The sequence below is a fragment of the Phoenix dactylifera genome, chromosome 15, assembly GCF_051530095.1.
Source record: "Phoenix dactylifera cultivar Ajwa chromosome 15, Ajwa_hap1_PhDact_Kaust_v1.1, whole genome shotgun sequence".
NCBI classification, from domain to species: domain Eukaryota; kingdom Viridiplantae; phylum Streptophyta; class Magnoliopsida; order Arecales; family Arecaceae; genus Phoenix; species Phoenix dactylifera.
In genome coordinates this window covers 20,091,596-20,102,799 of record NC_143204.1, presented here as the reverse complement: position 1 = coordinate 20,102,799, position 11,204 = coordinate 20,091,596, and the positions used below count along the sequence as shown (strand labels likewise).

The 11,204-nt window shown below is 39.6% G+C and overlaps 1 protein-coding gene across 2 annotated transcripts; it reads right to left on the bottom strand.

Moving 5' to 3' along the window:
• Positions 1–3,673: 3,673 nt before the first annotated feature.
• LOC103707960 (histone H3.3) lies at positions 3,674–6,291 on the bottom strand. 2 transcript variants are annotated; one of them, XM_008792698.4, is made up of 5 exons: positions 6,152–6,291; positions 4,670–4,741; positions 4,475–4,551; positions 4,262–4,352; positions 3,674–4,160 (listed from the first exon to the last, which is right to left on the bottom strand). In XM_008792698.4, exons 2-5 carry the CDS (start codon positions 4,739–4,741, stop codon positions 3,990–3,992), a joined length of 411 nt encoding a protein of 136 aa, XP_008790920.1. In that variant the 5' UTR covers positions 6,152–6,291; the 3' UTR covers positions 3,674–3,989. The 2 variants fall into 2 exon arrangements, with proteins under 2 accessions (XP_008790920.1, XP_008790921.1); XM_008792699.6 differs by having other exon boundaries at positions 4,670–4,744; positions 6,152–6,239.
• Between the last annotated feature and the right edge of the window lie 4,913 nt (positions 6,292–11,204).

The window sequence follows — 11,204 nt, the reverse complement described above, 5'->3', positions numbered from 1 at the left end:
TTGGCTAATATCTTAGAAACATATTGTTAATGTATTTTAGGTAAGACAATAAGAACTCATACTGCATAAGTGTTGCCTCCAGTAATGCCTTGTACAAGTTAAAAATCATTTTCTTAACTGAGATGAAAACCATAATCCTCTCATAAAGTCTTTGTAGTCTGCAAAATTCAAACAATTTAGGCATAGTCCATGTCAACATATACCTTTTATTTTGCTAGAATTTTGGCATACGTACTTTTACAAATATAGCTCATTATACATTTATCCTCCAAAATTATTATGTGTATATATCTCATTCCTATTTTTGCAACAATACTCTTCCTGTATGATGTTAAAAAGTAACTTATTTTAAGGTACAATAACATTATCACACTTTTATATTAATACTTCTAAAAAATTTGACCTTCAATTTGTACTATACATATATAGCTATTTTTTGCATAAATTTTTCAAAGATATTAACATAAAAGGATAGTAAGGTTGCTTATATTTAAAATGTAACATCATCAGCTACAATGTAAGACGAGAAATATTGTTGCAAAAATAGGATAATTTCAAGTATATATGGTGTATGTATGCATGTATGAATGTGCAAGTAGCGATTTTCAAAGGATAAACATATAATAAGTCATATATAAAGGTATATATGCAAAAAAAAAAATCCTATTTGTGAGGAAGTGATATGAAGAAACAAGATACAAACACATAAACAAGAGATGGAATTTATTTATGAGGAAGCAACTTATTGTTAACGTCATTATTATTGTTCAAGAGTTCTACAGCATGCAACTATTAGTTACGAATTTACACCAGAAAGGATCCTCTGCCCAAAAAACAAATACATAATTAATAAGACGAAGAACAAACTCAGGAAAATAAGAAGGGGAATATTAAGGGGGGATGGCGTTGTTATACGCAATCCAATGTACTTATAAGAAGAAGTAGTAGTAGTATATTTGTGAGATGGGAAAGGATTTTTATTTTAGAATCAGGAGTCGGGGTAATACACAATCCAGTGTAATTAACGTCATGCTGGGGTACGAGCAGCATAAGAGCAATAATATCCATCCAATAGAAGCTCCATTCCAAAATGGTTAAAGCATAATTCAAAGTATATATATTTTGCTTGAAATAATTAGGTTGCAACAAAGAGAATAACTTCGACCACAACTCGGCCAGATCATGTTGCTTATACAGCTCGGTCCAAAGCATTCGGTCATTCTTGGACCAAGTGAAACATCCATGACAATATTATTAGAAATAAATCACAGTAACTTAGGCATCAATAGGGATGCCAAAGGAGCAAGGCAAGGACTTGAGGTGGTGCTTGGAATCAGAAGCCGCAGAACTCGTTCTCATTGGGCTGGCCATCTAGCTGGAGTTGGTAGCAACCCTCGGTGCAGGCTCTGGCGCACTCCTCACGTGTGGCGCCTCTGATCACCATGCACTTATCCCTCATGCAGGGGCAGAAGCAGTCTTCCTTGTCCGCCGCAGCTGGGGCTGCCGACGCCGTGAGCACCATCACCACGATCGCCAGAGCAAGAACAGCCTTGTTTGGAGCCATGGCTTCGTGTCTTTCTTTGATTCTGGGACTCGGAATGGTTTCTAGGGAGCGAAGCGAGGAGGGTGGTTGTGGATGAGAAGCGAGGAGGAGGGAGGGGAGGATTTATAAGGAGGTTGTGGAGGGTGTCGTTGTCTTGCGAGCGGTTGGGAGTTTAAAACGCGGATCGCTTGCGTTGAATGGCAGCAGACCCGCTATGGTTGGGTGGAGGAGAAGAGTTGAGATGGTCCAGGGAGCGAAAAAAATGGTCATGGATTTGTGTGAAGAGACTTATCGAATGGCATTCAACGACATCGTAATAGAATGGCATTCAACGACATCGTAATAGAATGGCATCCTAATAGAATGTGTCACACATCGTAGACTTATCGAATGCAAGTGGTGCAATTAGCTAACCTATAGATAGCAACATGTCTTAAATGATTTCAGACCTAACGTGCACATATGGCATGATTGCATGAAGTAGTTTCATGTAGAAAAATATTGGCATGCATGTTGTGTTAACTTAAATTGAACTAATGAATGTCAACTATTATACTTTCAGGGAATAGATGACTAAACTGGAGAAGATTTCAACCCATGACCAGCTCGAACTTTGGCATTAACACCATATATTAACTACTACGTGATCTCAAAAAACTTTTTAAGTCTCTAGAAATACATAGATCAACAATGTATATCTAGCTTAATACATGGCCTAGATTGTGTGATTGTGTCCTACCCATGCAGCTAGCTTCTTGTTGGCAGGAGGAGGACGGCTCCCCCACCTCATGATAATGTTCCTGCCGGGCAGAATCTAATTTATAAACTCCATTGATTGATAGAACTTCACCTCCAATAAATGATTCAGTTACAACTAGAGCAGCATGTGGAAAGCTGACACTGACCTCGTTTTGTGTTTTCCTGAGAAGGAAAGGGGTCTCCTAAGGTTGTATAACATGAGTAATGTAGCAAGGGTTGGCAAGGCAATTCTGGTTCAAAGTAAAGGCAGGTTATTGATGCTAGGCAAAATTCAAATGATTCTGGAAAGGTTCATCAGGATCTGGTGCGGTCCAGGAAGAACTTTGCATAGATTTAGTCAAACTACTGTCAATATATACTGATGTAACAGCCTACCTGCTCTTGTAATGGTTTCTGCAAACATAACACATGCCATGAACCCAAAAAGCTACATCTACCAAGCCGAGTTGAAGGTGGATTCAACCGTGAGTGTCGCACAATCTTTCACTTCCAATAATAAAGCCAACACCACCTGCTTTTTTGAATCAGGTAAGTGCCACCCCCGGCAGCCACTGTTAGATCCACAAATACATCAACCGTAATACTTAGTCTACATCAACCGTAATACTTAGTCAGGCTTGGAGCCGGATCTATTTGAAATTTGACATTTTTTTTGCCTAATTCAAGCCGTGACCAACTCTGCTTAATACCTGCATGCCTAATTCATGCAGTACTATCACTAACAAAACATAAAAATAATTTTTCACATTTAAAAAACTTAAAAATTAACTTTTTCGAATACAAAGACTAGACATAATTTTGCTCATCATTTTACCAAGGAAAACCAGAAATCAAAAAATTCAATCTCGAACAAAAAATACCCCACCAGACCACCACCAAACGGGGATGGAACAAGATTTTCACCAACACATCAAATCTCCCTACTTACATTCAAAATTCACATATAACCCACTTTCGAAATATTAAAATCAACATACAAATACTGTCAGATTTACAATGAAAAGCCCAACGTATAACTTCCACTGAAATCATCTCACCAAGAAGCATAACGTTTACCCACTCGAGCCAAATTACCACGAAGTACCAAAAACAGTAGACAAACAGCAGCATAGCATAAAAATAAGAGGTTCCATCACCCAGGCTACACAGACAAACCAACAGCTTGGGGATGGTTCTACGATAAAAATTTAAGGTGCTACTAACAAACTCCAGAAAACAGAATTGAAAGACACCCTCACCTTACAGATGAGACAGGATCAATATTCGCATCTACGGCAAAAAAATAATGAGTTAGATATAGGCTGATCAACAATCCGATAGATGACATGACAATCTGCAAGATCCAAGAGGCATAGCACAAAGACCAAAGCAGCATCCAAGACTTATCCTTTACTAACACAGACCAGATAAATTAAAGACATTTAGATACACATCCATGAGTCAATTGGATGATCTAACGACAAATTATAGGTCACCAATCACAGGACACCATTTTCAGGCAACATAAAAGACCAGAGCAGCAACCAACATTGTCCTAGATACTACTTAAACTAGAATTGCTTGTTTTTGTTCCATGGAAACACTGAACAGATAAACAAATACAATGGTCCCACAGTCACTACTAAAAGCTAGAAATATAGATTGCAGATGTCACAATGTTTGAATTCCATAACTGGAGCCATCTTAATTAAGCCCTTTCACCCCTGATCCTCCGAGCCAGCTGAATGTCCTTGGGCATAATGGTCACACGCTTGGCATGGATGGCACACAGATTGGTGTCCTCAAACAGACCGACAAGGTATGCCTCAGCTGCTTCCTGCAGGGCAAGCACAGCATGGCTCTGGAACCGCAGATCAGTCTGCAAAAACCCCAGAAGCCCAAATGAGAACAGAATCATTGAATATAGGCTTGAATGAAATGCAACATTTAGTGCCATGACTACCGAGCCTAATTTCTCACCTTGAAGTCCTGGGCAATTTCCCTGACAAGCCTCTGGAATGGCAACTTCCTAATCAGAAGCTCTGTGCTCTTCTGGTACTTGCGAATCTCACTGTCATGATCCACCATCATGCAACACATAAATAACACATCCAGTGCACGACTCTAACCAATCTAAACAAAGAAGACACCACTAACAGAAACATTCATGAACTACAAGATTGCATCACATACCGAAGAGCAACAGTCCCAGGCCTGTAACGGTGAGGCTTCTTCACTCCACCAGTTGTGGGGGCAGACTTGCGAGCAGCCTACAATCAACAACAAAAGACAGTTTCATAGGCAAATGATTGCAATGGTAAATGTGTCCAAGAGAAAGTGAACTTAGGAAAGAACACCCAATGCAACATCAAGTAATAATCCCTAAACCTTGGTGGCAAGCTGCTTCCTAGGAGCCTTCCCACCAGTAGACTTGCGAGCAGTTTGCTTGGTACGAGCCATCTGCTGACAGAAACAAGAAAAGAAAAAAAGAAAAAAACACCATTAACTGAATGAAGTCCAAAACAAAACCCCCCCCATCTTATACCCAAAAAGCAGGTAACAAGATCTACAGATTCACTGCAAACATATCAGCATTATCAACATTCCAAAGTCTTCCCCCCAACAAAACTCCAAAGCCTAGTAAACCAAGATAAATGACCTCCTCGATTCTCCTCCACCCCACCAATAATTTTCATTTATTTAACAGATGATAATCACACAAATAAGACATGGAACTAACACAATAATGCAGACGAAGAGAAGGAAAACAAAATCCAATAAATAAAACCCTTCTACAATCCCAATAGAATACTACCATGCTTTCTCAAAAGCTCCTGCAATTACCAGCATCAACCATCAACCCCTATAACAGGGCCCCACAAAGCATAACTCCCTCAAAAAAAAAAAAAAAATCCGAAAGTTTATGTTCTTAGCATAACCGAAGCCAGAAACCTCATAGTTCAATTTATAATAAAAACAGGAGATGCAAAATAACTAGCAGGCTTAATACCTACATCAACTATAGATTAATCTAAGGAACAAATCAGAATATTTCCATAATTCCTCATAGTTTTGTGCCAAGTTTCATAGGACTACAACTAATACGACGACCAAGCATAATTCATTAAAATAATTGATTTACTCTCCTAATATAACTTCACTTACAGAATAATATAGAATAATAATTAGTCGCTAAAGTTAGGTAAAGAGATTAGATAGCTCAGCGGCTTCAAGAGTTCAACAAAAAGAAATCCCCTAATCAAGTTTGGTAATTTGCTTTCTAGTTTTAATTTTCTAAACACAGTCAAAATGTAAAACCCTGGCGCCTAAAAACACATAGAATCGCAAGTGTGTCAAAATTTTATAATATATGCACGCAAGCCCCACTTCACATCATAGCAATTCTAACAAAGAATTTTTTTCAAAACTGTATCATTCAAAAAACGCAGGATAACCTTCAAAAACAAAAACAGATAAAAAGAATAGCCATTGAACAATCAATAGGGAAACAACCGGAAAAGAACGAACATTGGAAACAAATCCATAGCAAGACACCATAAAAAGTCCCAATTTTCCACACCGCATCAACAATTACCACAAATCGATGAAAGAAAATCTCAAACCATGAAAACAAAGAAGAAAGGAACGATCTTTCTAGAAATAAAACGACATCCCCAAATTCTCAGGCACCATCAAACCTAAATCAAGCCCTAGCAACTCAAATCCCTACCATAAAATCAAAAAAAAAGGAAGAAATCTTAAGCTATAATCCTAATCGAAGGATTCCAATAACAAAACACCTAATTAAGTGAACCAAAACAAAATCCAAACTTAAGAAAAAAAATATAGAAGACGAGCGCTAGAACTTACCTCTCTCGGCTTCTCCCTCTCGAAAAAGCTTCGAACCCAAAAGCCCCGATCCCGTTGACAAGAGAACCAAACTGCCAACCGTCAGCGAATAGAGCCTTATTTATAGGCCTCTCCTAGCGAGGTTGGACCCTCCGCGTGGCAACGGATGGACGGCTGAGATCTTCTCCAATTGTGTTTCTCGGTGCCAGAGCCAACGGCTTAGATCCGAAGTTGGGGAGCGAGTCGGATAGCTAGACCAAGAAGCTGTTTTCCTATTGGTTGGCGAATTAATCTGCGGACAATGGTGAGTAGAGGTTGTGTTAATGCCGTGAAGCTAGGGCAAAGTATATTAGCTATCTGACCAAATTGCCCCTAGAAAATACAAGATTGATGCATACGGTCCGTAGGATTTGGGATGATCTGTAGTCGTATGATCGTATCCGAATTAAACTCTACTTCAAGCGACGCGGGGCTTTTGCAGACGCAGGAGCGGCATTTGGGGGCCTAAGGCGAACTCATTGGAAATAATCTTTTTTTTCTTTCTGTTTTGTCTTTGAAGTCGTCCTTGCAGTGGGCCGGCCTAAGGCAAACTCACTAAGAAGGACATTTTTTCTTTATGTTTTATCTTTGAGGCCTTTCCTACAATGGACCTTCTTTGGGCCGGAGCCTTAGACGACCGCCTTAATTGCCTAAGGATTGAGCCGGCTCTGTGCAGACGAAGAGACTGTTGTCTTTTATTGCAAAAATTATTGCTTGCATTTTATGCGCCAGCATGACCATTGAGGCAGCCAATAAAAACAGCTAATTTTTATGATACACATTGAGATACATATTGGATAAATAAGACAAATAGAAATCAATATTTATTATTAGATGGCATGCGCAAGCATGATGCATACAACATCAGCAATACTTTTAACCCTCATCCCTTTTAGCTTCTTTTTGCAGATGAAAAATTATTCTTTACACTACATGCACCATATGGCCTGCACAGCTTTTTATTTCTATAGCGACGCATTGAGATATGCACTTACATAAATAAGTAACTTTGATTGATGGTATGTATAGCCACACAGTGTATATAGTGTACATATTAACTTTATCTTATAAATCACAAATTTTTTTTTACATATTTTTGATTGCTTGAAATTTTCTACATTACTACAATAGAAGTCAATTAGTAGATTGATCAATGAAGAGAGAGGTTGTGGTCCTCTCTTTCCGCCCTCATCCTCTCCTTCTACTCTACTTTCCTCCTCTCCAAGGACCTTCTCCTTATGTCCCACCATGCCCGCCACATGCAAACACGCACAAACTTGTCCCCTCGCCATGGTTCCCTTGGCCCCTCCACATTTGTGACCACCTTGCATCCAACCAACTGGTTTTCCTATCCACGCCCTTCTTCCTCTCCTTACTTTGTGCCATGTGAGCAACACATGGCTTTTCTAGACGAAGAGGCTGATGTCTTTTATTCAAGAAATTATTGCTTGCGCTTTGTACGCCAGCATAGCCATTGACGCGGCAAGGACCACTGATTTTTATGATACCCGTTGGGATACATATTTGATAAATAAGATCTATGGAAATCGGCAGCTACTGTTGAATGCACGTACAACCATATGACGCATGCAGTATGAGCAATACTTTTTACTCTTGTTTCTTCTGGGTTCCTCTTAGCGGAAGAGAAATTATTACCTATACCATATGCACCATGCGGCCTGCACACCATCAATCGCACCCCCTCATTTATATACCAGTGCATTGAGATACGCATTTGATAAATAAAGCTTACAGAAATAAGCAAGTGATTGATGGTATTGATGGGGAGCAAAATGGATCGTCCGGCCCACTTCAAAAGGGCCACCCAATTTCGGCCCAACAGACACCAACACCGACCGGACGTGTTCTCGATCCAGCCCAGAACCAGCCCGTCTTTGGACTCCACCGAAAGCTCCTACGACCTCGAATAATCGCCAACGCGCCCCGGCCAAGCCTGGGGCGCCCTTCTGTATTCGCTGATGTGTCCAGGCCAAGCCCGAGACGCCCTCCTATATTTGCCAACTTATCCGACCAAGCTCGGGCGCCCTCTCTAGTAATACGTCCTCTTGTATTCGCCGACTCGCCCGACTAAACATGGGCATCCTCTCCAGTAACATGCCCCTCAAGCTCGGGGCACTCCACCGAATACACCTCCAATCCTGGAATGCTAGGCTAGCCTCAGCACCCGTCTAGCCGACCTCACCAAATGCCCGATGCAACCTTAATAAGCTCGGCCTCATCAACGGCCGCACCCATGTGTGTGCCTATGCCGTTCCCAAGAACGGACTCCACCGCACGCCATAAGCGAGCTCAAGCTGTGCACCACTCCTACTCATGATGAGAACAGACCATACCCTACTATGGTTGTTAACATCTCACCATTCCCAAAGGCAGACTCTACCGTGCGCCACAAGCAAGCTCAGGCTGCGCACCACTCCCTCTCATGATGGAAACGAGCCATACCTCCGCCACCTAAGTGCTCCTATCAGAATTATAAAGGATCTCAACAAGTAACGCCTTAGGAACCCTAGCTTGGTTGGATATAAAAAAACTCTACTCTAACTTGAACGTCGGAGGGCCCTCACCGGAGACACCGGTGAGGCTTTGTGCAGGTACATCGTGGGTCGCAGAAGGTGGCTCTTTCCGGCTTCTTCCGCACTCCGGCCGCTCCCTGACTCCTTCAGTGTGGTCACCCTTGGGCCAGATTTGAACCACACCAGGTATGCATAACCACATAGTGCATACATTGCATGGAATAACTTCTCCTTACGAACTACAAATTTTTTTACATATTTTTGATTTCTAGAAATTTTCTAAATTATAACAATAGGAGCGAGCTAGTAGATTAATCAATGAAGAGAGAGGTTGTGGTCCTCTCTCCTATATGCCCTCCGCTCCTTCCACTCTACTTTCCTCCTCTCTTGGGACCTTCTCCTGATGTCCCACCATGCCAACCCCCCCATGCAAACACGCGCAAACCATCCGCTCGCCATGGTGTCCTTAGCCCGTCCAGCCAGCTAGTTTCCCCTTCTTCGCCCTTCTTCTTCTTCCTCCTCTTCCTTAACACGCAAGGCAGTGCAACCGTTCTTCTTCTCCTTCCTTAACGCACAAGGCAGTGCAATGATAGGTAATGGAGAAGATGAAGACAAACGAAAGAAGTACATGCTTTTCTTTTTCAAATTTTCTTCTTTCTCTCCCGAAAACAATTTAAAAAATTGATGGTCTTAAACCAAAAATAAAATTATTCATGCGAAACTCATATATTTCTCTGCTTTGCAATAATAGCCTACAAAGTGCAAAAACACAAACCGGCAATAATAGTTTTGCTTTAGATAAATTTTTTTTCTTAGAGTATTTTAGTATTTTTACTCATCATTTTAATACTTATTTAAAATCCACATACATACATACAAACATACATAAATATATGTGTATGTATGTGTGTAAAAGCATTCTCTCTCCCTTTTATGAAATGAATATATTTTTTTCATATTTTGCTTATTATTTTTTTAAAATAAATGATACAAAATATTTTTCAGTTATTTTAGATTTTTATTTCATATATTCAAATTTACATTTAAAAACCATATTCTTATTTTTTAATTTTTTAAAAAATTTATACATTTTATTTTATGGTTTATTTAATTAATTTTCTTATCCTAGCTTATGTTTTTAAACTTTATGGTTTCTATTTTCTAATTCTTATCCTCTAATTTACATTTCTTTATTTCATATTTTAGTTTTCGTTTTTTGTCAGATATTTAATATCCTTTCTTGGCTTACTCAAAAGCTGGAGCCCACTCTATTGATGTTATAACTTGAACGCTATTAGAGCGATTTTTTATTAATTTACTAAATGCACAATGCACGTGCATGCGACGAGACGGGGATTATGATTAAAAGGGAGTCCTTCTCTCCACTTTTTTTTTTTTTTGGTATAATGGTGGCTCCGGAACTCCGGCACGGATCCGTAGGCCGTCCAAATGAAGCCACTAGAATGCTAAGCTGTATAAAAGGCAATCTAGTCAAGCGACTGATCCATCATCTTTCTATATACGTGCATGGCCTGATAGGATACATGCTCTTTTGATAGATTGTAGATATCATAGAGCAGCTGCGTCTCCTCAGCCACACTTCAAAACCTGCCCACATCTCAGTAAGATGGTACGTGTCCGTGCCATTCCCCTTTCCTTCGTGTTTTTAATTTGTCCTCCCTCTTGCTCATCGCCATTTGTATAACATAGAAATAGAGAGGCAAGCAACAAGCAGCGGGATACATGCCATAAGTTAAGATATCTCCGCATAACACTATCACAATCGAGCCACCACAAAAGCAACGTATAAATCAAGTTAACTCGACCACCTAGGGTTTTAGACTAATCACTAGTGTCAGGACCCACCTGATTATACAAGACCCTTAGGGCTCATTTAGTTTGCGGAAAAAGAAGAGAGAAAAATGCGGTCAACAGAAAAGTAATAAAATGCTTCTTGTTTTGTTGGAGTTTTCAGAGGAGAGAGACAGAAAAGTTGTATTTTCATTAAAATATAATTCCCACATTTCATGAAGAAGTCTTTCCCATGAGAAACATGAAAAAGTTACTTTCCCATGAACCGGAAATCACTCCATTTTATTTTTTTCAAAAAAACCATTCAACATTAAAAAGACATTAAATACCTAATTTTTATTAAAGATATAATAGAAATTACACATAACTTTTTCAAATGGATGATCAGCTAACTATAAGTACTCTAAAAATCTGTTAGTTTTCTATTGTCAACCAAACATGTCAAAAGTACTTTTTCAAGCATCTTCTTTTCAAAAATCTATTTTCCAGAAGTAATATAAGAAAAAATGTTTTCCGCAAACTAAACGAGCGCTTAGTTACCCAACCTTCTTTTAAACAATCCCAAGTTATACCATGTTTGGACCACCGCGTCCCGTAAACAGATTTAATGGCTTGAAAACATTCTGGAATCTACCGAGAAGACCTTTTTTTTTTGGACCTCCAAATTGAATTTGCTCCACGTATGGTCA